At 41.1% G+C, this 27,348-nt stretch overlaps 1 protein-coding gene across 4 annotated transcripts in view; it reads right to left on the reverse strand.

The window, feature by feature from the left end:
- The window catches only part of LRCH1 (leucine rich repeats and calponin homology domain containing 1), a 203,539-nt gene that overhangs the window by 37,702 nt on the left and 138,489 nt on the right, over positions 1-27,348 (reverse strand). For all 4 annotated transcript variants that reach the window (XM_030310770.1, XM_030310779.1, XM_030310763.1 and 1 more), the window contains exons 4-14: positions 25,225-25,330; positions 19,890-20,026; positions 19,034-19,161; positions 17,863-17,926; positions 14,336-14,441; positions 12,417-12,544; positions 11,072-11,139; positions 8,619-8,705; positions 4,127-4,216; positions 3,995-4,031; positions 204-257 (exon numbers count right to left, since the gene is read on the reverse strand). In XM_030310770.1, coding sequence (XP_030166630.1) covers positions 204-257; positions 3,995-4,031; positions 4,127-4,216; positions 8,619-8,705; positions 11,072-11,139; positions 12,417-12,544; positions 14,336-14,441; positions 17,863-17,926; positions 19,034-19,161; positions 19,890-20,026; positions 25,225-25,330 — 1,005 coding nt within the window. The remainder of the gene's footprint in view (positions 1-203; positions 258-3,994; positions 4,032-4,126; positions 4,217-8,618; positions 8,706-11,071; positions 11,140-12,416; positions 12,545-14,335; positions 14,442-17,862; positions 17,927-19,033; positions 19,162-19,889; positions 20,027-25,224; positions 25,331-27,348) is intronic.

Consider the following 27,348-nt stretch of genomic DNA (forward strand, 5'->3'; position numbering starts at 1 on the left):
AAATATATCTTATGAAATTAATCCTTAATTATGGATAGGGCCAGCTAAGACTAGGATAGCTAATGAAAGAGACTCCCCCAGAGAATCTGCAATACAATTGGGTCGTGAATCATGACAGTCTCAGATTATGTATTTCTGTCAAAGATATTCCAATTCAGGCTGCACAAAATACCTCAGCTTATGTGAATCTTCAGGAAACTCACCTCATTTGGAGAATACTCGCTCCCATTACTCTGTAATGTTAGGTCATTTTGCACCTTAAGGAAAAAAATGCATGGTATATTTATTAGACCATAAAATTATTGAGGCAAGAACTGCATCCTTCTGACTTCCATCATATCCCTGGTACACAGGCACACAAGGAATATACACGGAATTAATTATTCAGTGTGTTAAGTAGCTAAGTAGTTCATACTTACATTTGCTAAAAACATGCAGCTATTACATTCGCGCGCACACACACACACACACACACACACACACAAAATACATCTAAAGTATCACACGAACTAAGAAAAGGAATTTCCCAGAGCAAAGAGTTCAGCCCAAAGTACCTGCCTTGCTAGGTTACTAAGCCACTTGCGGGCTCCCACCCCCACCCCCCATTTGAACGAGAGGTTTTTAGAAATGGTCCAAGGCAGCACTTCCCAAATACACAGAACCCCACTGGGAGCTTTTAATAAACGTACATGCCTGGACTCCAAATTACCTGCCACGATCTTATGTTGTCCATTCAATGCCAGTTTGCTTTGGCAACCAAGGAGGAAACGCTAGCTTATGTTACTCAGATCTGCCTTCTGCATATGGTGATCAAGAACCCCACAGATTACCCTAATAAAAATCTGGGGATAACTAATATAAGCATCTTCATTTACACTACGCCAAATCAGTATAAATTTAAGATGTCTGTTGCTACTGAGGAGTGCTATTTAAAAAATATTCTGAACTTTGACAAATCCAAAGGAAAAACATATATTTAGAATAAAATGTCATTAACTTCCCTACCCAGTTAAGCAGCTTTGTTAGAACTACTAACAAGTATCTGCAGGGCTGATCCCTCTATAAGCAATTCCTTCCTCTGATTTTTTTCCTGTTGTGCCCCCAATACCTTCCCCAATTTGTTACTATCTATGAATGAGACTATCATTTGCAATTCTTCCTGAATGGAGGCCAGTGCTACCTAAACTTGATATGGACAGTCATCTAAAGTATATGTAAAGTCAGACAATGTGATGTAGAAACCACTTCATAACTGCGGCCTCACCTGTCGAACTGGGCACCACCCACTCATCCATTCCTCAGTTCACACCTGGTCCTGATTCTGCCACGGCTGCCTGCTTCCTTGCTCAGCACAGCCTCCTGGGGCCGACCCAAGTCCAAACTACCCCCCAAACCCAGGTTTACTTCCCTCTCCTTAACTTCCTATCTCTTCCCCGGTCTCCCAGAGCACCTAAAACACTCAGGATTACAGACCATGTCATATCCTCCTCTCAAGTTTTTCAAAATCTAAGTCTTCTTCCCTTCATAATTTTTAAAACACCTTAAAAGGAAGGACAAGTTCATATCCTTAATACCCCAGTCCTTGACACCAAAAACAAGATGAAATCCAGCACAAGTAGTCAACAAACACCGGCTGAGTCAAGATTACGCTACAGATATTACTTTCCTCCTGAATGAGATGGAGGAGAGAATGTAACAACAACCACATCATTGATGAGGATCACATTTAAGTTCTGTATCATCACTGGCACTGGCATTGCTAATCCGTTACTTCCTCTTCCTCCTCCCTGGGACTTCTAGAGCCAGCTATCCTATCCCTCCTTTTTAAAATCATTGACACGTGCCTGTCGTGGACAGATGACTGCCCTAGAGAAGGGAGACAATGAGTAAGAACTTCCTATGCCAAATAGGAGTCCTCATTCAACCAAAAAGGAAAAAAAAATATATATGAACACAAAACACTATAAATCAGAGGTGGAGTAGAGATATCTTTGTTCTAGAGGATTTGTGTCTCACTGGTATTCCTGAAATCACGCACCCAGGGTCCTAAAGTAACTGTTCACTGAATGCTTACTGGTTGTAGCAGAAAAACAGGATAGTAATTACATGATTGTTAAGCAACAATTGGGTAATCAAATTAACATCATCTCTGAGGGCCACACAGACATAGGGGATATCCTGAGAAGGACACAAATCACCCGTGCAGTATCCCAATGAAATACATAGAATCTCAATCTAAACGTGGGAAGTAGGAGGAACTTCTGTCCCACAAAATAAGGGGCATACACCATTGAGAAGAGAGCTATAGTCTTCAAAATTTCAAGGCTGTAAAAACCAAGGAAAAGTTACAGAAACGTTCCAAAATAAAGGAAACTGTAGATACCTCATGACTAAATACAACACCTGCCACTAGACTGGGTCCTACACTAGAAGGGAAAAAAATGAAGAACATCATTAGATCAACTGAAAAGTTTGGAACATGAATGGTAGATTAGATGAAAACATTTTATCAATGTAAATTTATGAACGTGATAACCAAACGTAGTTAGGTAAAATAAAATCTCTCTTCTCAGAAAACGTACACTGAAATGTTTAGGAAAAAAGGACTATGATGTATGAAACTCTCACATGTTTCAGAAAAAGAACTGTGTGTGGAGAAACAAAGACAAGAAACAATACAGCAAATGAGGTAAAACGTTGATAATAGGTAACTCCAGGTAAAAGGATGCCATTTTGGTAACTTTTAATAGAATCTTACAATTTTCCCCCACATTTTTGTAAGTTTCAAATTATTTCCAAAGAGGAAGCTTTTGAAGAAAAGCGGATCAACTATCATCAATCACTCAATAATAGAAAAGTGGGCCTGCACAGGATCACAAGTATTGTGTCTCAAAGGAGAGAGCCCGTTGGAATGGTGCTGGGGCAGCCTTCACATAAGATGCTTCCTGATGTTCCAGAACTGGGTAATCCAGTGATGCCTCTACCGGGAAAGACACGGTGCAGTAATTCTAAGGACCACACCGATAACAACAATAGAGTGGCAGAGTCAGAGTAATAGCTGCCACCTAGGTGCCCCGGCTTGTGAGACCGGTCCCAATTTAGAGAAAATGAAGGTGAAGTTTGGAGAGATAGCCCACAGTTGCCCAGTTAGCAAGTCTCTGAGGTAGGATTACAACTCAACACAATTCTAAGGCACGCTCTCAACAATGAAATCACAGTAGTTCTCTCTCCTCTTCCTCAACACAGACTTTGCTGGTAAAGAGTGTGAAACTGCTTCACTACACTCCCCATGCTCAGACACTTCAGGGGACATAAACTGGTGTGTATACCGGAATTAGCCATCCTAAACCCACTCATTTAGGAGAGATGAATTAGAGTGCCACCCAGGTTTCACTCCCAAGTCACCAGCTCAAACCCACTTATGTAACTGCTTCTCTGGGACCGTTTAGGCTCATCTAGTCAAAACTGCTTTCGGCAGCCAACCACATTTCACCCAGCGTAACTCTGCCCTTACTCTGCCCCCAAATAACTCCCCCAGGTCTCTCTGCTAAGGTCTTCTAATCCTCCTAGGGACTTCTCAAATCATTTGTCCTTGCCTTTCAAGTCTTTTGTAGTTTATTTTCTCCTGGCCACCTCCGAGGCTTCCTTCTTGGCTCTAAAATTGCAATGAATGGGCCTACGCTTTCTGATGTCTCGGGGTTCCTTAGGGATCTCAGTTGCTACTGCCTGGCTCAGTAAGACCATCTGACCCAAGAAATTTCAAGATTTTAATGGAAATAGCCGACCCTCACCTTTAATGGAAGATGGAAGTATAATACACAGGAAAACTAAATAAGGCAGAAGTATACAAAATTAGAAAAACAGACCATTCATAAAATCAAATATTGGTTCAATGACTGTTCTATCCCAATGATAAATCTTTGTAGAATACGGGAGCCACCATTCCATGGTGGAGGACTGCACGGAGCTCTGGTTAATCCAAGAGCAGCCTTACCTCACAAACGGGAGAGTTCTCCAGCTGTATTTGACCACTGTAGGAAAAAAAAGGATATAAAGTGGAATTTAAAGCATACATACTTCAATGTAGAAAGAGAAAATACATTTAGTTACAAAAAGGTCAACATACTTTAGTGCAGAATCTTGTAAGTCTAAGGCTTCTGCTGATTCCACAGGATAAAAGTTTACAACATTTCTCTCTGAAACATCTGTGCTTAATCTAAAGAGTAGGGAAAAAAAGATGTTAGCATGTTAGTTAAACTTTTCGTAGGTTCTATGATTTTAATAAATCCAATGCTTTGGGTCATATTTAGTTTATAATTTTAGTATATTAAAAAGTTATGTTTATCGTTAGATTAAGTAATCAAAGGTTTATGGTAGAAATTTCAAGCTACATGGTATTTTCCCACCATGTGCAAAATTTTATATAATCTGAACATCATTTTCTATCTGCTATTGGTACTGAAATACAACTTATTTGCAATATAATAGCAATTTCTGCCAAAGTCATAATATTCATAGGTAGCACAAAATTCTATTCTAGAACTTGATTAATTTATAGAGGTAAATAAAATTGCTAAGAGTACTATATTATGTTACATGTATGAAGGGCATTTTGTTTTAATAGGAAGATATCTCTGATATATACTAGTACTCTCATTTTAAAAAATTAGAATTCATAAGCAATTTGATATACAATTTTATTTCTGAAATTGCCTTACAGATAGTTTCTGAATTTCTGCAATTTTAAGAGTTGAATTCTGTTTAAGATCTATAAAACCAGGAATTTCTGTAAGTCATATGAAAGTTACAAGGCTACTATAAAAGGTAGGGATGAGTCATATTATATATGCCCTATTGAAAATGCTGTCAAATCTATAATCAGAAATCCTTAAAAAATAAACCAAGATAAAGACAAAATATATACCAATATTCAACTAGGTTTTTTTGATGTTAAGTTTGTATGAAAGGTAAACCTCTAAAATTTAATCCTATAATCAGTGGTTTAACTCAAACAACAAAAAGTTTGGACCTATGAAATATGAGATAAAGGAAAAACCCAATATTTATGTGTATTTTTATTATTAATATTCAGTCCCAAGCAGCTAGAAATAAGTGACCTCTTGAAGATCCCTCTCTTAATAGAAACAAACAGTGACCCTTTCTTTATCGCTATTATACTGGCTCACAGAAACATTATTATAAGTTAGAACTGTCCTATCATGATAATTATTCAGGATGAACAACAAAGATCTAAAGCAGCCAAAGTAGTGAGTTATTTTAGGCAGCAAGTGAAAGCCATATAAAGTTTTACAATATGATACAATTTTAAAATAGCATTCCATAAAGATGCAAATCAATTAGCTCTTGGAAAGTTACTCAGGGCTGTTTTCTTCCGCAATTCGAGCACACACCCACCATTCCACTAGCTCTACATTCTTGGCAACTCACTGCCTCAAATGTTTCCAAGCTAGAGAGGAATCTTGAGGTCCTCAGTTCATTGCACTTCTCATGAAGGATGACGAAATTAAGGCCCAGAGCTGGGAACCCTCCTCCGGGTCACCGAGATCTTCACTACTGGGCTCCAGGCCCACATTCCCAAGTCACTTCTATTTCCCCCAAACGAGGCTGTTCTTTTTCACTTTGTGGTTCACATATTAATCAATCTCAAATTTGTAAGAAACGTTTATTGGGGGCGTGATACAAAATGCAAAAGGTACAAGTATTGAAATAATATATTAAGTTTGAGCCCAAGGGGGGTCCTTTCTCTGTAATGTCACACTTTAAGTCTCGTTTCTGGACTCATGTTCCCTTCCCATCTATACGCTTGGCCTTAGGAATCTCATCCTCATTATACAGCTCTGTTACTGCAGCACCTTACGAAATGACTTTCAAATCTAAGTCTCAAAGCCCCAGAACGAAACTCCTAGCAGCAGAATGGACATTCCCACCTTGGATTTTATTTGGCACGTCCTATGCGGACCACAACATCCTCCTCCTCAACCCTGGGGCCCTCTTGGTTCCCCATCTCAGATAACCAGAAACCTGGTGCTCATATCTAACCAGTCTGCACTGTTCCTTCACACTGTTCTCACCACCCACCGCAAATAACCTGCCAAAGAACTACAACAGTGCCTGCTAAGGGTCTACAATTCATAAAAGTATAAAAAAAAATACTAATTTAGAAATACCTACAGAAAAACATCCACAGTAATATATTTCCTTCCAGTTTTATTTTTTTTTTTTGTTTTGACACAAATAAGACCTAATTCAGTCTATATAACTGGGATCAAACCTTTTTATTTTATATACTTTTAAAGTGATTATAAAATGAGCATTCTTTTTTTTTTAATGTTTATTTTTGAGACAGAGAGAGACAGAGCATGAACAGGGGTGGGTCAGAGAGAGGGAGACACAGGATCTGAAACAGGCTCCAGGCTCTGAGCTGTCAGCACAGAGCCCGATGCGGGGCTCGAACTCGTGGACCGCGAGATCATAACCTGAGCCGAAGTCGGCCGCTTAACCGACTGAGCCACCCAGGTGCCCCTAAAATGAGCATTCTAAAATATATTGGAAAATTTAAAAAAACACATTGTATCAGCCATGTTCTATTCCATTTTATAAAGGACCAAATTATATTTAAGTATCTCTAAAATATTACATTATTTCATTTTCCCCAAATGTTTGCTGTAAAAACATCTTCCCCTCATAATCTTTGTGCATATCTCTTCGTCCCTTAGGATACATTTTTAGAATTTATTTCAAAAAGTTTACATATATTTTAGACAACGGCCATGTACTACTAGGATGTCTTCTAGAATGGTTTTGCTAATTTGCCTTCCTACTAGCAGTTTATAAATTATTTCAGATCTTCACAATCCTAAAAAGTAAGTACGTGGATCCCATCTCACAGAGGAGGAAACTGGCGTGCAGAATAGTTATATCTTAACCCACATTAGTGGTGTTGGAGCTGGGTTCAGAACCTGTGGCTGGCTGATCCAAAATCTGTTCTTTACCCCCAGATGAGCTGCTTCCCCATTCCTTATAATTTCCCACAAACACATACAACACACACACGTGTCCTCTTGTCCCTGTTTCCCACCCTCTCACTGACTTCCCTGGTTTAGAATGTGAAACGCAGCTCTTTAAAGAACATGCTTTGATTAGGCATTCACGAATAAGCCAGGCTCTGAGCCACACAGTAGGGAGAATTAGGAACATGAATAATCGTATTATTAAAGCACCACCACCTCCCTCTAGATATGAAATAAAGTCTGGGCTCCTCAACACAGCATTTGAAGACATCCTCAGCACCCCTCCGACTGCCCCTCCACAGCTTCTCAGCCCTGGCTGTGCATCAGAAGCACTGCCCAGATTTTTAAAAGGTGGAAACAGCCAGACCCCAGCCTCCCAGGTAGAGTTCACGCCTGCTCCACTCCTTCTGACCTCCATGCCTTTGCCTAAGCTTTTAATTCAATCCAGGGTTTGCTTTTTCCTTGAAATGTAATTTCCTTGAAATGTAATTAAAGGCCCAGATGAACTACCCCAGACTTCAGGGAGGCCAGCCCCGCCATCTCCCCATTTCCATCTGCGGCCAGGAATTCACTGGAGCCTATCACTTTAAGCACCTAAATCAATTACACTTACAAATAGCTACTCAAAGCCATCTCTCTACCATAGCTTAAGTTCTTAGAAGGCAAGGGCTGTGTCTTGTTCATCTTTATATCCCCAGAGGTGCACGCAGTAGATCTTCCCATGATCTCTAAGCACTCAATTAATGTCTACAGAACTGAAATGCCTTTCAAATCAATCGCTAAAGACTTTCAGCCAAACACAATGACCCATCACTATTCTTTTAGGGCCAAGCAACATTGGTGGTGAGCCATTACTGGCACTCTGGGACTTGCTAACCACCCTTTTCATGAATTGCCAAAATGTGGTATAATTTCTGTGTTCACCATATTACGAGACCGTATCATTTTCATATTTAAGTCCACAAGACCCATAAACAGTTTACCAGGAGTAAGCTTTGGATCTATTTTCCTAGTGATAAAGTAGTTAGTACCTGATACTGGCTATACTGCCTTACTGAAAAATATTTTGTTCACGGGAATTCCATGATCCTTTGCTAAGAAACCAAAAAATGTATCTACTGCATTCTGTGCCTCTGATGACAATGGCCAATTCAATTAAAAACTTATCTCATAACCCCAATCTTTAGAAATATATTGTTTAGGTAACATAAGTTTGGCATCTCAAAATAAATACGATAGCACTTGATAAAACAATTCTTTCATTTTTGGAAAATCTCCTTGGTATTTCTAGAAGTCAGGAGTTGAACTTGAGGCAACATCAAATATGCATTTTCATCGTGTTGCTATTTTCTAAGAATTATGCCAAAAACTCCCATATGAAGTTCATGAAGGGTGAATACATTTCATTAAGGGGTAGCAAAAGGGGGGAACGATCTCCATCACTCCACAAGTGTGACTCTGATGCTTATGGATCTTGCAAAAGCTTCTCTTTTTGGGGGTTAGACTGAGCCCAAACTGTGTACAGACATTTTTAAAGGCGAGACGATATACTCACACGAAACCTGGGCCAAGGAAAGACACACGTACCTGTCGGGATCTTGCAGCAAATCTACCGCTTCTCTCAGCTGTTCAATCATCGCCATATCCACATCCTGGTCTTTGGATGAACTTATTCTGTAGCATGAACCAAGCATAAGAGTGACAATGATTACTAGAACATGGATATTATCTAGATTCTTAAGAGCACACTTACAAAAATGCATCTAACATGTAAAGTGATTTCCACAAACTCCACCTTATAATGAACGTGTGTCAGTAGCCTGCAGAGGAGATGGCCAGAGTGTGGTGGAAATGGAGCTACTGGGTGGGGGAAGCCTGGCTCTGCTATTAAATAGCAGCTCACACAAAGTCTCAATGCCCATGGGCCTGTATCTGCTCCTCTATAAAATCAAGGCGATGTGCCCTCTGGGTGGTTCCCTCGCTGTGCTTTCCTGAGCCCTGGGGGGATGCCCTGATGCAGCAGGCCTACAATACTTTTGCCTCTTCCATCTCCAGTGCTACCAGTGTGGCTTGCTTGGTTTCACTGCTTTCATACAATATGGGATTTTGCTGCGGGATAGTGGTTCCCACTCAGTGCAGGCTCTTTAGGCAGCAAAATCATCTGTGGCACTTGAACAAAAGGCCAAGCCAGAGACTGGGGCTCCACAGGCAGGGTTGAGAATGATTAGATAGAAGATTTAGAATGGGGCTTCCAAAGCCTTATACACAGTTGACCCTTGAACAACGCAGGTTTGAACTGCATGGGTCCGTTTATACACGGGTTTTTTTTTTTTTTTTTTTTTTTGCAAAAATATATTGGAAAATTTTTTAGAGATTTGCAGCAATTTGAAAAAATTCACGGATGAAATGCATAGCCTAGGAATACTGAGAAAGTTCAGACAAAGTTAGGTATGTTTTTAAGAATACATCATATAATACATATACAAAATATAGGCAAATCAACTGTTTATGTTATTGGTGAGTCTTCTGATCAACAGTAGGTTTTTAGTAGTAAAATTTGGCAGGGGTGGGGGGAGTTGAAAGTAATATACAGGTTTTAACTGTGCTGGGGTTGGTGCCCCCAATTCCTGCATTGTTCCAGAGTCCACTGTGGTTTAAAAGAACACCCTCCCTATAAAATCTCTTCCCTATAATTCTTTGATTCTATAATCAAGCTAGTCCTCCTTGATATTACAGAAATATATTCAATGAATAGATAATACAGGACAGTGATGTGAAAGGTACCTAGCAATGTTTTTAAAGGTCAAGAGATATTTGATCATGGTTCCTGCTCTCCACTACAGAATATAGGTCAACGTGTTTCTCTAGGTGGAAGAACTTTGTTTTTAATTTTCTTTCAGTGTTTACTTATTTTTGAGACAGAGAGAGAGAGACAGAGCATGAGCAGGGGAGGGGCAGAGAGAAAGGGAGACACAGAACCTGAAGCAGGATCCAGGCTCTGAGCTGTCAGCACAGAACCCGACATGGGGCTCAAACCCACGAACCGTGACATCATGACCTGAGCTGAAATCGGATGCTTAACCAACTGAGCCACCTAGGCGCCCCTAAGTGGAAACACCTTTTAATATAATAAAGACTCACTAAGGGTGAGTCTCCTACAAGATATGAAGGAAGGTCCAGGCCCACATGCCAGATCATGGAAAACAAAATCCTGGGAACCAAAAATCTACTGCATGCCACATGGTCCATATTCAATTCCCCTGGAAATGGTTCATCATATAATAGATGACTCAGGCCCTCCCCTGTAAAGCTGGCCAAGTAAATCTTTATGTGCAATAGAGTTAAAGGGATATCCATGTGATGTGAGATTCCTTGGGTTCAATGCCAGCCCTTTGTAACCCTGGGGCAAGATCATCGATCTCTCTGTGCCTCAGTTTTGTCATATGTGAAATGGGGGATAATACTAGAACTTACCGTACAGACTTGGTGTGAAGATGAAATCAGTTACTACCTATGGAATACTTAGAACACTGCCGAGTATGGAGTGTTTAATAAATGTTAGCTATTACAATTTTAGACACAGGACCAAGACATGAGAGGTATATGGTTTTCTCAGATCTTGAACCTGAAGGCTAGGTAAAGAGTGACTGGGACTATGTATTGCTCTGGGTCCAGTTGTTGGTTTCTTCAGACAAATGGCAGTAAGCTAGAATCTCCAGTGTAGAAACTTCATCTAATCTCCTGAATCACATTCTATCCACAGCCTCCAATCAGATGAAACTCAAGGCCAAGGAAGAGGTGTGACCTTGCACCGTAACACCCCAATACCATGACAATAAGTAAGCATCTGACAGAGAAAAACCTATTGATAGGAATGATAGGAAAAACTTAACAATGATAACAAAAACTTATCAATATCACTGGGTGAGAATATAGGCTTACCCAAAGTAAAGCAGACCAAAATTCTATCACGACAGGGCTGCCTTCTGCTTGAACCATGAACTTTACAGGTAGCTCATAACCAGGCCCTGGATACTCACATTCCCTCAGGTTGCCAGTGCGTGTCCTCTTCTATCCGTAACAGTTCTTCACAGTCCTCAGCCCTATCCTGTGGACAGAACATATGGGAATTCTGAGAGCCACTGGCTATCAACAGTCAACAGTCAAACCCTGCCCTCGTCCATGTTCACAGGACCATTAGTCACAACAGCCAAAAGGTGGAAACAATCCAAGTGTCCATCTACACATAAATGGATAAACAAAATATGGTCTATACATACAATGCAACATCATCGAGCCTTCAAAAGGAAGTTCCGACACGTGCTACAACATGGTGAACCTTCAAGACATTATGCTCAGTGGAATAAGTCAGTAACAAGAAGCCAAATACTGTATGATTCCACTTATATGAGGTCCCTGGAGTCGTCACCCATAGAGACAGAAAGCAGAATGGTGGCTCCCAAGGGAGGTGGGGGGCAGGGAATGGGAAATTACAGTTTAATGGGTTTGAAGTCTCAGTTTTACCAGATAAAAAAGGTTCTGGGGACGGATGGTGGTGATGGCTGCAAAACAATGAGAATATTTCACTGAACTGTACACTTAAAAATGGCTAAAATGGTAAGTTTTATGTTATAGATATTTTACCACAATTAAAAATTAAATTAAAGAGATCTGACCCAGGACCACAATACCGGTTAACTTAGAGTCAGAAATGTAAAGCTTAATTCTATTTCTTACTACCCTCTTTGCACCTCTTGCTGTTGACAGATTCCTCCATTATTAGTTGGGTTTGTCAGTCACATGAGAATACGCATTGTACTGTTTGTGAGACGAGGTGTGTGTGTGTGTGTGTGTGTGTGTGTGTGTGTGTGTGTGTGTTCTTGGGAAAAAAGTATAAAACAGTTAACAGAAAATGCCTCAGAGTGACCTTTCCAGAAAGAGAAGACATTCATTTTCAGATTTTAAAAATTTCCACTTTTCTCTTTTTACAATGGACATACTTCTAAGAAAAGTATTCACCTAGAATGCATTGAAAAGAATGTGAATCTCTTTCCATGTTAACTTTTACTAGATGGTAATGGCAATTCTATTACATTTGCAAACTTATCCTGATGCACTGAGCGGTGGAAAGCCAAGCAATTACTGAATATAAAAGAAAATCAGACACATTTACAGACAAACGGAGAGGTATGTCTGACAGGGACCAGCTCCTAATGTCAGAAAATACACACCCCAAACTTTGAGAAGATGTTCCATGTTATAAAAATCTGAGGATACTGGCAGTACGTTGGCATTTAAGGTGACAGATTGGTAACCTTGAACTTAAATGTTAAGGTGCCAAACAAAAGAAGATTTAAAAAAAAAATTATTTGATCCTCAACTTGCCTTAATATACGTTATAAATTCTGAACGGAGAACATCTCTTCCATCAGTAAATTGGTCTCTTTCTTCTCCTGAGTTGTCATTGTCCCCCAGAAGGGAAGGCTCTGGTTGAAATTCCTGATGAAAGTCCCCTATCAGGAAAATACAGAGAAAGACAAAAAGACGGTCTCATGAATAGACAAGCAAAGCACAGATGAACCTCAAAACCAGCTAACTATTTCAGTCTCCACTCTTACCTCTTATAGAGGTGTATGAGTGACCCCACTTCTCTCTTCCCTGAGGGTGTCAGGAAAAGATGAATAAAGGAGGAAAAGGAGGGAGAGAAGTAAAAGAAATGGAAAGCCCCCCAAAATGAACTGGAAAGTCAACTCCTCTTCGTGGCTTAGTCCCTTATGAAAGCAATGAGATCTCCTGTAACTTTCTCAAGAAACAGAGGAAAGAAAGTATAAAGAGGCAAATGGAACAGCAAACAGATCTCTTCTCCCCGATCTGGAAACTAAAAAGAATCAAGGAGGGCTACCTTTAAGGACTCCCCCCTAGCAGAATACCCACTTCTAGAACAAAGAGGAAAAAACTCACTGGTAACAAATCACAGAATTCTTTTATTTTAAGTTTGCCTAAAACACTACCTCCTATACTGTATAATGTTATAAAGATTATCTACTAAAAAGGCAGTTATACTCTTGCATGAAGTATACAGTGATATTTTTTGGAGAGTGTATGGTTCCAATCATAACCTCAGATAAACATAAATGCTAAACTTATGTGCTAAACTAAAAAAACCTGAAGGTATAAAGTGAAAGCAAATGCTAGTTGGTTCACACAGCTCCCCATCACTAATGAGGGCATATTCAAACTGTTAGGGAGATGATCTGCATATTAATCTAGTTCTTTATTATTCACATATCATGAAATCATGTGCTAAAAATCAGCAAACACTAAATTTTAGGATTTTCTTTAACAGTCACTGAACAAAAAGGAGTAGTAAAAAAAAAAAAAAAAAAAAATCAAAACCCTGCCCTAATATAATCAACTGAGGGCTTCCACCAACTTATGAAATACATTGCTAGGATTTTCAAGGTAGGCAGGACATAAAATGCTTAGTGATCATTTGATGATTATTAGAGAACCACAGAACTTTAGAGCTACAGAAGACCATGGGTAATTAGGTAATTAGATATTTCCTAATCTAACCATCTCACTTATAGGTGAGAGAATTAAGGTCAACTATCGTGTCCAAAGTCAAGTGGATTCCTAGGCACACATCTCAACTATATTTCCTCCCTTCACATGTGGTTAGAAGTGGCCATATGTCCGAGCCTAGCTTGTAAGAGATGAGCACTCCTAGGCCCAGCCCATTAAAAACCTCTTGTGAGCAAACCTCCATGTTCGGCCCTCTTCTGCTCTAAAATAGGACCTTGGAAGTCTTGTGTTAAAGATGGTGGAATCTCAGAATGAAAGCAGCGTGGGACTTTGGAGGGGAGCTGCCTGCCAATCACTAACTCTCGTGTAGACTTGATTTGGATTGTGTTAAGCCAGTGAGATTTGGGGATTTCATGTGCTACCACGGCTGTTGTTGCCTAATAGGTCTACATAGCAATAGTTTCTTTCCAAGAGTGGATTTAAAGACTGTTATATAAATCTTCAAAACGAGAACAACTCTACTACTGGCTAGCTGTGTGATCACTGGCATGTTACTTAAACTGTCTGGGCTTGGTTTCCTCACCTGTAAGACGGAGATGATTAAAATTTTGGAGTTTTGGACTTTAAATGGGGTCACTTTCACAGATGAGCAAAGAGGCCCGTGCTCAGGAAATGCTCAATAAGCGTTAGCTATCATCAAGGCCCTATCGGGACAGATTGCAAACATAGCATTTGAAACTTAAAAACAAGCACTTTCTCCCCATCATTCATTGTCAGACCTTTAACTGGGCTAAGGCGATGGCACGAGTCCTCCTTGATGATCTGTTCTTCTTCCATGATATTTGACATTGGCACGTTGAGGCTAACCGTGTCTTCATCAGAAGGCTAAAAAGGAATAGTGCACTGCTTTATTCCAGGGACAAGTGTTCTCAGTGTAGATTAAGAGAATGCTATATGATAAAAAAAACCAAAACTGTGATTCTCAAACACATAATATTGAGTAAAAGATGCCAGATACAAAGCATGGTTCCACTTACGTAAGTTCAAAAACCAGCAAAACTAATCCATGGTGTTCGAAGTCCGGATAACGGCTACTCTTGGCTTGGAGGGTGGGTGCATGAGTGGGCTTTCTGGGGTACTGGTAAAGCTCTGTTTCTTGAACTGGCAGCTGGTAATATGGGTGTGTTCGCTTTGTCAAAACTCACTGAATTAACACTCAAGTGTCTCTCTGTACATGTTTTGAGCTAAAATTTTGTCAGGTACCTGATGGCATTTTCCAACCTAAGAGCAATGGTCAGGGCACTAAGAAGGACTATGTAATACCTGACAGAACAACGGAATAATTGTAAATATATATAGTGTGATGTTATAAATATGGTCAATATCACAGTGGCCCAAAGGCCAACCAATCGTTGTAATAGCAATGATACTCTGAGATCTGACGACAACACCAATTTCCCAAACTACATTAGGGTTTCATGCAGCTCGTCACAAAAAGCAGACAATATCTGGGGGCACCTGGGTGGCTTAGTGTGTCAAGTGGCTGGCTTCAGCTCAGGTCATAATCTCCAGGTTCGTGGGTTTGAGCCCCATGTTGGGGCTTGGAGCCTGGAGCCTGCTTCGGATTCTGTGTCTCTGTCTCTTTCTCCCCCCCCCCCCACTCGTGCTCTGTCTCTGTCTCTCTCTCTCTCAAAAATAAATAAACATTAAAAATTTTTTTTAAAAAAGTAGACAATATCTATGACAATACCTCATTTATTTACAGTGCATCTTATGTGCAACATTAAGCTTCGGTTTATTTCCCTGTTTTAGGTGGAAGAATATAGGAATTTAGGCTGTGTCAAATATATGAAAGTGTTGAATGGCTGTAGTACTTAAAAGGAAATGTGTTCCGTGCAACTTTCAGAGTAAGGCTTCAATTCAGTACTCAAAGTAAGTTGTCTCTGGGGCGCTAGTTTCTCATAGCTGATGAAGTTTATTCAGATAATCTAGGATTCCGTCACAAGTGAAATACAGAGCCTCGGTGACTTTCGTATGTCTCCATTTTAGTGTTCCTATTTAGTAAAAAGCTTTCCAAATCACAGGGATCATGAACCTCCACAGAACACATTTCAGGGAGTTGTGGGCTGTTCCTCAATTTTTGAAGCCGTAACTTTCAGGATAGTGTTTGTTTACATTTGGACGCACAAATCGTTTAGAAACCGGTGCAAAACAAGTGTGCATTTCATCCAGTAAACAGATATTCATTCAGCCGCCAGTTTTTTGTTGCATGTTTATCTTCAGAAAAAACACGTTTTAAACTTCTTAGAGACAAACGCTAAATGTACTCAGACAATGGCAACAGCCAAAGGAGTGAGATGTGCTTTGCAAATGCCACAGGGAGACAGAAGTGGGGAGCCAGATAAACCCTAGTAAGCGGTGAGATGACAACATAATTGCCAAACAAAGTGAAAAGAGAAAGCTACACTGGAGGAGGAGTCAGAATGCTATTCCTTCTACAAATTTCTTGGAGGTGTTCTCAGGTAATGAGGCGGCCGTGTGAGACCAGATAAAAAGGCCGAGGGAAGATTCATGCACTCAATACTGTCAAATATAAAATCCTTTCTGTGGTCCTTCCTTCCACCCTCCTCCTCTCTTGAAAGCTTAGCAAAATTCCAAAGATACGCATCTAGTTAAAAGGGACAGAATAAACCCTTGGCCTCCTTTTAGAATGATTTTAGCCTCCTACTTATATTAAGTGAGAACAAAAGGATAATGAGGTTCTTTGTGTGATGTTTTATTAATGAACTTAATTATCCTTAAAAAACAGATAAAGGATAAAGCAGAGTCTGTTTTAACTTCATAGAAAATAAGCTGAGGGTGAGTAATTTCTGAAACAATGGGACATTTCAGGGGACTTATGAGTTTTAATAAAGCTAAGGGAGTTGAATTAAATACAACTTATAAAGTAATGTGTTGAGTATTTCCTCCCCCAGGGAACCACAGTAAACTATTCATGTGGCTTCATGAGAGTAATTTTCTTTTATTGAAATTGGCCTTCTTTTTCTCCCTACAAACTCCTTTCGAAATGTTCCGTATTAGAAAGACTTTAAGGTATCCTAATTTTTTAATACATTGCTTTATAAAGCATGTTGTAGGAAGTAAAATGCAATATCTTAGCTACACATTAATCCTCAAACACCTGAAGAGAACAGGCAAAAGGCACTTTCTTGGAGTCACACAGAGTACAAAGGAGAACTCCTTAAATGGGGTAACTGACCTATTAATTACATCTTCAAAGAGTAGAATTATATTTCAAAACTCAGTAACCACAAAATCTCAATAGATTTCCTCAAAAGGGAAGACTGATGATACATCCAATCCCTCCACCAGCTGTCCCTTCTAGCTCCCCTGCTCAAGAAACCCCACTTAATGGTATATTAGTGAAAGGTTTCGGGGAATCTAACCATAAATGAGATAAATGTGCTAACTGAGCTATTTATAACCACTTTAGGAAGCTCTCGTGTGGCTTCTTGGCTTACAAGTAACCAAACTTTTATCCAACCGTCTGAAAAAAACACAATCGAAGACTTTCAGGAAAACAAATATTGCTATAAAAACTCTGGCTATTCAAAATCGCACTTCCTGTGGGTACACTGCTAAAATGCAATGCACATTTGACTCCTTAACATCTATCCATGCAAATAATTTTTTCCCAAATTATTCTGTCAATTAGAAACAAACATATTTATAAAAATGCCTCATGGGTACTTGCAGACCACTCTTAGTCATTTCATAATATTTATGAAGCATTCGAGAATATTCTAGGGGCACCCAGGTTGCTCTGTCAGTTAAGTGTCTGACTCTTGATTTCGGCTCAGGTCATGATCTCACGGTTCATGGGATTGAGCCCTATGTCGGGCTCCCAGCTGAGAGGGTAGAGCCTGCATAGGATTCTGGATCGCCCTCGCCGTCTGCCCCTCCCTGGCTCGTGTGCGCACACATGTATGTGTGTTCTCTCTCCCTCCCTCAATATAAAGAAATCAACTTTAAGAAAAAAACGAATATTCTAGATAATGTCAGGAGTGTGGTGGGAGGGGAAGAAGATAGGGACTCTACCCTTGAGACATTTACAAAATATTAAAGATGCAGAAAAAACTAACAGCGGCTCATATTTCTATAACACTTGGATTTCAAATTGCTTTCACAAACATAATCACACCTTCTCACATAGATGCATTAATGCCCTTTACCACAGAGGAGTTCAGGAATGCAGGCAAATCCAGCTAGAAGCACAGAAGGAAAAATATCTAATCACGAAATTTACCTCTGTGGCAGATAAACGCTTGTCTCCATTATCACTTCCAACACCCGAATCAGAATCCTTCTTGCTGGGATAGATGCCATCGGTATGGAATCCATTTAGAAAAAAATGAAATCGCAAAGTTCACAACAAGATACATCAATTTATATTCAAGTAATGACTCTGCTATACAAATTTTATTACTACCATAAGGCAACGAATCAGCCCAATATTAAAGGAGGTTAAGACAAGGGCCTCATGAAAATCAGATACTCTGTCTAAGCAGAGTAGAAGATAAACTCTTTGCGTTCAGGGTTTCATAAATTCATACTCTAACCAAGGGGCCTGTTCTTTGAAACAGTTAACAATGTTCTCATTTTAGTGATTCCAGTGTACGAAAAGCAAAAACTACCTAATTGCTTTTACCTTTTACGTTACAAGAGGCTTTTAACTTTTCTATACTTTCAATAATTCTGTAAGCCTTTTATCCAGTGACTAAATAAATTTGATGTTTATAAAAGTAAAATAATGAATACATATTTTAAGCATTAAATAAAGCGATCATTAGGGTAGCCTGAGATTTTAAGCCACCATGTTTACTCTTTTAGTAAAAAGTTAAGGAAAGGTCTCTGCAATGAAGACCTCTCAAAACAGCCTGTGTTTCTATACATGTGTTCAGCGTGGGAATTTTGTTCTCTGAAAATTCAAGGCCCAATTTATGCCACAAAAAGGCCAAGGGCATGTGAAAGGATTCCAACACATCGGTTCCAAACAGGAAATGGCAAAAACTATGCACACCGCATTTTTAAAAAGACAATTACAACACAAAACCTGTAGTGTTTCTTAACAATGTTCTGGTGGCATATTAAAAATTAATAATTAAAAAAAAGCATACCTGAGCCTTTATGGGTGTTTTAACTGATAAGTAAAAAATACCCACATTTATATTATGGATTGCATGTATAAAGATACATATATATGCGTTATAACGTACACAAACGGTCCTCAAGAAAGACCGACTTTTGATTACATTAGGGAAGGTAAGATTTGCAAGATGCCGAAAGGTTATCCACACCATAAATCTGCGCTGGTTAAGAGAGACCAAGGGATTTTTTTGGACTTACCCACCCAACCGGTGCACTCTGGCCTAAACAAATCCTAAACAGGGGCTTTCAGCCACTGCAGTCACACCCACCTGTCCTCCACGTGCTGGTGTAAATGTGGCCTCTCCATCGTGTGGAGATAGAGGGAGTCGGTTGTCTTCATCTGACATGCTTGTATGCTCAGATACTTGAATATGTGCACTTTGCCCTTTGTGCAAATCTATGGAGAAATTAATAACACATATTTTTAACGTTTTTTAACGGCAAAACAAAATGTAAACCCTAGACATTTGACTGTGTATTTTCATTTAAAATAACACTTTAACAATACGCACCCGATTTGGCCTCTCCAAAACATACGAGAATTTAGGCAACCATTTCTTCCAGATTCTACTTTGAATAGAAAACCATTCTAACAGAAGTGTGTTTAAGTCTAAATAGTGTAAAAAAATATAGAAGTCAGGTAACCGACATGGTTTAACATCCCACTTCTGGAAGCATTCACTTTGTTCCCACATGGTTTAACAGCTGAATTCGAAACTTATCTCTGAAAAACCGACAATCATATTTGAAAATGTTTGAACTCCATTTCGCAGCTCACAGTAATGTAAGGCATGTATTCCTCCTTGGGTCGAAGCCATACGCTCCATGAAGGAGTTTCCAACGACCGTACAAATGCCGCCATAATCACACCTGTAATTCTGGGACTGCAGCGATCAGAACAGTGAGCTAAACCCTAGTAAACGGACTCTATGTAGCAGAAGACGACGTACTGTAGTCGGATTCACCCAAGGTTTCATCTTTCAGAGACTGTGATCAAGTCTAAAACAGTGTGCATTCAGCAGACGATCAGAGGTCCGGCTCTGCCCAGAGTTGCCGCCCCCGCGCCCCCCTCCCCACACCACTGACAGCATTTCTCCCTGAAACCGCTTTGCCGCGGGCCCTCACCTGTGCTGGAGGAGACTGCAAAGGGTTGTTCTCAAGTAGTAATACCTGCAGCCGTTTCATCTCTCTAAAACAAATGGGAATCACGAGCACTTTATTGCAGGAAAAGTCAAACTTTACCAAGGGAAGTTCTACTAGTTCTAAAGAACAGGGGAGGGAAAAAAAAAAGAAAGAAAGAAAAAGAACAATTTCAGAAAGCAACAAGATTAAACGGCTTAACATTCAAAACTTAATTTTCTGCTTACAAGGAAAACTATCATTTAGCATAATCAAAGCCAGTGAGGCATCAGGAATATGAAGTATGTGTATCACATGTTTTACTAAAGGGGAGGGAAAATCTTTCACTGGGAGCCCAATAATTTTAAATTGTTGTTAGTTCTGAGAGAAGCCGGACACACTTGACATTTACAATATCTATTGTTCAGAAAGCCCTCTCTTCCAGCAAAACAATCACGTAAGCCACACCACATCGGTCATGTTTATATTTTAACTTCAGCTGCTAGCATACGAACAATGTGCTAATTACAAAATATTCTTATCCAGTGAATGTATCTGGGCTGGCATAACCTCAGAACTAGTTACAAGAAATACGTTCATGGTTTTTTTACTTCCACTTTAAAAACTAAATTTTATCGAATTCGGAATTTTGCAATGGACCCTGTAATCCTGATTTGATGAGGCTCCATTCTGCTGCTTTTTAAAAGTCTTCTGTAGCTCCACAAACAAGACAGAACATTATATTTAGCTTAAAATCCCCACCCAGTGGCACAGTGAACACTCAGTAATTTCAAGCATTCCAACCGACATTGGCAGCTGCAAGGAGCGAAGTCAAATATATTCCGCTGAGCAAACAGGCTGAGCCACGCCAGAGAAGTAGAGTGACACGGGGCAAACCACTAAGGTCTCTCTGTGTGGGACACTCCAGCGCGTTCCGGTCCGCAGGGGCCTCGCCACGTTTGTTATGGGACCTGGTAAGGGGTGAAATACGGTGCTTTGGAAGACACAGGGAGTTCCAAAATGGAGGGTGAGCGGGCCGTAGACGGAGTGACCTGCAGTGAGCATGAACACAATTCCTCTTCTCCTCCCAGTAAGCCCTAGGGTTTTCACTTTACTCAGCTATGCCCCTTCAAGCTCCACAAACAAAGATGCTCTTAGCAACCGGTTATCTCCTCTCCTATTCACTGCAATCTGGGCGTGTAAGGGACTTTCCTTGTTTCATGCCTTAGCGAATGTGAATTACTCCGCAAGGAGTCACGAGGCTAGTGACTAGAACAGAGGGACTAGTGCTAGAACAGAGGGAGCAGAGCACCCCACGTGGCAGGTCCCCAGCTCGGCTCCTGACAGGAGGCCGTGCAAGAGAAACTCAGGAAGTGTAGTTTGCAAACTGCCCCAAATAATTCGCTGCCCAAACCCAGTCCACACCCCCTACCCTCAAGAGCAGGGTAAGTGATTTGCCTCACCCCCTACTAGTCCTGGAGGTTGCCTTGAAGGCTCTGTGAGCAACGGAAGGTGGAGGAGAGAGGGAGGAGGGGAACGTGGAAAACAGCATGGAATCAAGAAAGTCAAAGGAAAAGGGAAAGTAAGATCTCTTTCGCTTCATAGTTTAGTTCTAAAACCCGGGTAAGAATTAGAGAGATTTATATACAAAAGGAATATCCCCTTGCTGTACCCGTAGTGATATCAATCCATCTCTAAGGCAGTTAATTTTACTCACTAAACTTAGGTTGACAAATTAGTAGCAAAATGTAACTGGACTCTGTTTCTTCAACTCTTTGCCACTGGAAATGAAGACTTTTAAGTAAGACTGAGGGCTAAGATCCTGGAAGTCACAGCAGGAGAGGGAGGAGAGGCAACTTAAATAAATAAGGTAAAGTAAGAATGGCTTTTACAACGACTATTCCCTTTAATTGTAGTTTGGGACACAATTACCATCTTAGTTTAGGAAAACGAGAGCCTGGCAGTTTCACAACAAGAAAATGGCGGGGAGAAAGTGCTAACACCAGCCCAGACATGGTCTAAAGAAGAAACAGGGCAGAAAAAGGGGGTGAGAAAAAAAATCCCAGGGAACGCTTTGTTGCAAAGAAGGTCAATGAGTGACTCCTTTAATCTTACCTCTGTCCATTCATGTCCTAGAAAAAACAAAGTATGGTCTCCTGGTTGTAGTATTTGTAGTAAAACCACCACAAAATTGATTGGGTAATTAAGGCTACAGACTAGTTTTCCCTCCTCAGATTGAAAGCATATGGGGAGGGGTACTCAAAGAGGAAAAACAAGTAAATATGGAAAGTCCTTAAATTCACTGCCTACAAGCACCATCAATGCTCTTTTGTTAATGGAGTTCTCCCCAGTGAAGCAAAAAAGAAATTTGATATTCAGGAAGTTACTTAAAAAAAAAAAAAAAAGTTTCCAGTAAACGAAAGCCTTAGCTTTGAGTAGATTTTAAAATATTAAACCTGAGAAAACATAATTATGAAAAGGATAGAAATTTGTAACTGATCTTTTCCAGGGAAAGGAATGCTTTCAAGGTAGGAGCATAGGGGGGCACCTGGGTGGCTCAGTGTGTGAAGTGTCCGACTTTGGCCCAGGTCGTGATCTCACGGTTTGTGGGTTCAAGCCCCGCATCAGATTCTGTGCTGACAGCTCAGAGCCTGGAGTCTGCTTCGAATTCTGTGTCTCCCTCCCTTTGCCCTTCCCCCACTCACATTCTGTCTCTTGCTCTCGAAAATAAAATTAAAAAAAAAAAAGACATAAAAAAAAAAGGTAGGAGCACAGGAAGTGGGGAGAACAAGTTGTGTGGACACACTTTTCACATGCTTCTCAACTACAATAGGCAACCATTCCATGGCTCCATTACATTTTTCTTTTGAAAATGAGAGTTTGGGGATTTGTAATGATTTGTCAGTGATTAGCATGAGAGCTTAAATGTAAAGAAAAGTTTCCGTTAATGCTATGAAAGGTTAAATGCTTACAAATGTGTTGTTAGTAAGAGTTTCTCCCCTTGGTACTTGCTCAAACCAAGAAAAACAATGTCATCCAATCAAAATGCATTGGACAATGACAGAATGAAAAAACACTGTTTTTATACCAAGTCATCTCAAATATTGAAGTAATACATCTTTGTGCTGAGATGGTTTCTAACTTTGTTTCTTTAAAAATTTTTTTTAATTTTTATTTACTTTTTTTTGAGAGGGAGAGAGAGAGAGAGAGAGAAAGCGCACACACTCGGGCACGCGCAAGTGGGGTAGGGGCAGAAAGAGGGAGACGCAGAATCCCAAGCAGGCTTCAGGCACTGAGCTATCAGTACAGAGCCTGAGGCAGGGCTCGAACTCCCGAACTATGACATCGTGACCTGAGCCGAAGTCTGATGCTTAACTGACTGAGCCACCCAGGCGCCCCATAACATTCCTTCTTTAAAAATGCACAAGCAAGGTGAAGGTGGCAGTCAGGCACTCAAATGTCCCATCCATAAAAGCACAGTGCATTTTATAAAGTTCTTTCCCTTCCATGAGCTTCACTGGCTTGCCTTCAAGCCAAAGATCGAAATGCAGAAAAAAATCAGGTAGCTCTCAACTTGCTGCAATAGTGTCAGATTAACCAAATGTTTTAGCTTTTCTTTCCAAATATATGCTTTTGCTTTGAGGTATATTTAAAAAAGATTTTTTTAATGTTTATTTATTTTTGAGACAGAGAGAGAGAGAGACAGAGCGTGAGGGGGGGAGGGACAGAGAGAGGGAGACACAGATTCCTAAGCAGGCTCCAGGCTCCCAGCTGTCAGCACAGAGCTCGATGTGGGGCTTGAACCCACGAACCATGAAATCACGACCTGAGCTGAAGTTGGACGCTTAACCAACTGAGCCACCCAGGGGCCCCTGATGTGTATTTTTAAATATATGTTTGAAACTGGGTATGCCCAGGGGCCTTAAATGGAACTGATGGAAATGAATGCGATCTTTGAAAACCAGAGCATGTTTTTGGGAAAGCATTCAGTGTTCCTTCCACTGCTCCTCAACTCCTTCTGATTCAAGTCTGAACAAGAAGCCCAAAATCTGAAATTCAGATCCACCACCATCTACAGAGCTGCTTGTCAAAGTTCTTAATGGTGCACCATTTCTGAACAACTGTATCTTTTTATTTGAACTCAAAGACAACATGTCAGAGGGACATCCTGGACAGGCCCACAGCCGCAGGGAAGGGTTCGCCTGAGTCAGGCTCCCGAGTAGGGACGTCTGAGCAGTCAACCAGTCTCGGTGCTGACACTCTGGAGGATCCCTGCTTCTGGCCTCTGAGAAATTCACTAAAACTGCCAGTGACATTAGTCCGACTATCATTTCATCAGGGGTAGTGCCCTCACCTGAAGCATAGATTCCGTACACAGTGGGTGGTGCCTAACCAGGTCTACCAAATAGCCAAAGCCAGAAATCCTAATAGCGGGGTCTACAAGACCAAGTATATGACCTAAAGTGTTGGCTGATTATTCCAGAACATCACACATCCATACCAAAAACAACTCCTGTTATGAATTGTGTGTCCTCAAATTTCCTATGTTGGAGTCCTAACCCCCAGTACCTCAGAATGTGACTGATTTTGGAGGTAAGGACTTTCAAGGGGTAATAAAGTTAAAATGAGGTCATTTGAGTGGGCCACAACCCAACATGACTGGTATCCTTATACAAAGAGGAGATTCGGGGCACTCAGGTGGCTCACTGGGTTAGGTATCTGACTTTGGCTCAGGTCACGATCTCACAGTTCATGAGTCCGAGCTCAGCGTCAGGCTCTGTCCTGACAGCTCAGGGCCTGTAACCTGCTTCAGATTCTGCGTCTCCCTCTCTCTCTGCCCCTTCCCTGCTCGTGCTCTGTCTCTCTCTGTCTCTCAAAAATAAACATTTAAAAAAAAATTTAAGAAGAGGAGATTAGGACAGAGACACAGAGGAAGGATGATGTGAACACATGGGGAGAAGACAGCCATCTGCAAGCCAAGGAGAGAGCTCTCAGGAGACACCTTGATCTCAGACTTCCAGCCTGCAGATCTGTGAGAAAGTACATTTCTATTGTGTAAACCACTCAGCCTATGGTACTTTGTTACGTGAGCCCGAGCAAAGTAACACACACACACACACAGTCTCATACAGGGGAATGATAGTGTTGCTGTACCCCTTGACTAAAATGAAAAGTTGGATATTAACTTTTCTGTCATCTGCATGTGAAATTCACAGAATTCATATTAATATAATAAGTAATATTATTAGGCATACACAAACATGACTAGACAAACCGCCTTCTTCACAAAAGTAAACCAAAAAATAATAATAATGAACATCTCCTATTTTATTCTTTTTACCTTGTGGTAAGACTTTAAGGTAATTTCTTCTGACATTCAGTTCCCGTAGAGCTTTCAACTGACCTATCTGCTGGGGCAGGGCTGTGATCTCATTGCAGCTGACGTCCTGCATCAAAAGCAAAGGCAGAAATGATAAGCATCTTTTTCCAGGAAATCAAGCATCCCATGTGAAATCTCCTTCAGGAATTTATGTATTTATTTTAGTAGCCTTCACGCCCAGCACACAGCCCAGCTCGGGACTTGAGCTCACGACCCTGAGATCAAGACCTGAGCTGAGATCAAGAGTTGGACGCTTAACCGACCGAGACACCCAGGTGCCTCCTTAAGGAATTTAAATATGAGGGCAACTACTCGGGTACATTTCTATCCTGGTCTGTAGGTCAGGCTTAGCACAGAGAAGAAAAGGAAAGTGCAGCATTTTGAACACTGGGGACAAAAAAGAGAAAAGGAAGGATATTCGGAGCATTCAGGAGCTCCTTTGCCGGCCTCGCACCTGCTGCGTTCATGTGCTTCAGTCTCATTTAATTCTCACCACGAACCCCTGAGGCAGTATTAGCAGCGTAATATTTACAGTCAGAAAAATGAGGCACAGGGAGGTTAAGTCAGGCGTCCAAGGCAGTTACCACTCGGAACAAATGCCCGCCCCCTGTGAAGCCACCATCCCACAGTACCTCGAAATAGAACGTCACACATCCTACTTACCAAACACTCAGTGAAAAACTGTGAAAAACTGTGAAAAACTGTGAAAAACAGTGAAAAACTGTGACTATGAATGCATCTTTTGGATGCGTTATTTATTTAAAATGGATTTGCGACTGGAAGGCTGGAAAGTTTGTGGACCTGAACACCTTTCGGTACATTTTCCAAGACTGTGGGGCATGCGGATGATGTCGTTTTTGCACTGAAAGACTAACATCCTATCAACAGTTGACTGGAACCGCCTCTTGACGAGTGCAGAATGAAAACTATGAGATTTATAATCTTATTCTCCCCTAATCCCACTCTTCCACTTTCTCTGGAAGCTGTGCTCGGCTCTCCACCCCCCACCCCAGCTACTCTATTGTCCAGACCAACACTCCATTTCACTGGGCACTATAATGGTCTCCTTGATCTGCCCCTCAGATCCACCTTTCACAGAGCTGCCGGAGCGTGCGCATTTCACTGCATCATTTACCAGCTTAGACATCTGCAACAGCAATGTCTCAGAAACCCATGGGGTAAAGTCCCCGACTCCACAGCAAGGGCCAGTAGCTACGGTTCAGATGGATTTCTCCAGCGCCACCTCTCTGAAAGCCCTTGCTTGCATCCCCAGGCCACGTGATTACCGACTGCAGCCGCCAGTGTGTGCCAAGGGTTTCTCAGTCCCAAACTTCTTCCGGCTCTTCCCTTGCCTGGTGTGCCCCTCCCCAATATCGTCCTCTTGTCCCACCTGCATCCTTCAAGATTTAATTCAAGGCTCTCTCTTCTCTGAAACCTTTGTGGAGGTTTCCCCCACTGTCCCCCTCCGAACGAACACCCAGGGAGAATGCCCTTTTTCCTTGGTGGTCCTGTGGATAATCTATTACTGTATTCACGTGTGCACACATTTGCCTTCTCTTAGAAGCCTGTGAACTCCTAGATGGGAGGCTCTCATTCACTCCATCCTTCTGGTGCCAAGCAGAGTGCCGGGACTAAAGTAAGGGACCAGGAAGTGCTGGATGAAATTTCTGAAGCCCATTTATATTGACACTCCACATGCCGTGGCTCTCTCTGCCTCATGGCTGGAACCCCAGGAGGCTCCCACAAACATACCAATCCCTGGCAGGTCCCTCCTGGAAAGGCACAACCACAGATATACTTGGGCTAGGAACGATCCCAGTGGGATCAACTCTTCAGATACCCCACATCTCTTCTCAACCTGCAAAAACTTCCCCCTCCACTCCCCCTTTTAGAAGGCAGCAAAGCCTCGTTGCAGAAATCGGTTTCACATTCACTCACCATTAACCAGTCCCCTCAAACCCCAGGGCTCCCGTAAGAACAGAACAATGCAGAACACAGGGCATCACTGCCCTCTAATCTCTTCTCATCTAAAAATCCTCCGGTGACCTGGTAATCTGCCAAGGTCACGAGGCTGCTAAACGAGTA

Source organism: Lynx canadensis, chromosome A1 (assembly GCF_007474595.2).
Source record: "Lynx canadensis isolate LIC74 chromosome A1, mLynCan4.pri.v2, whole genome shotgun sequence".
Lineage (NCBI taxonomy): Eukaryota > Metazoa > Chordata > Mammalia > Carnivora > Felidae > Lynx > Lynx canadensis.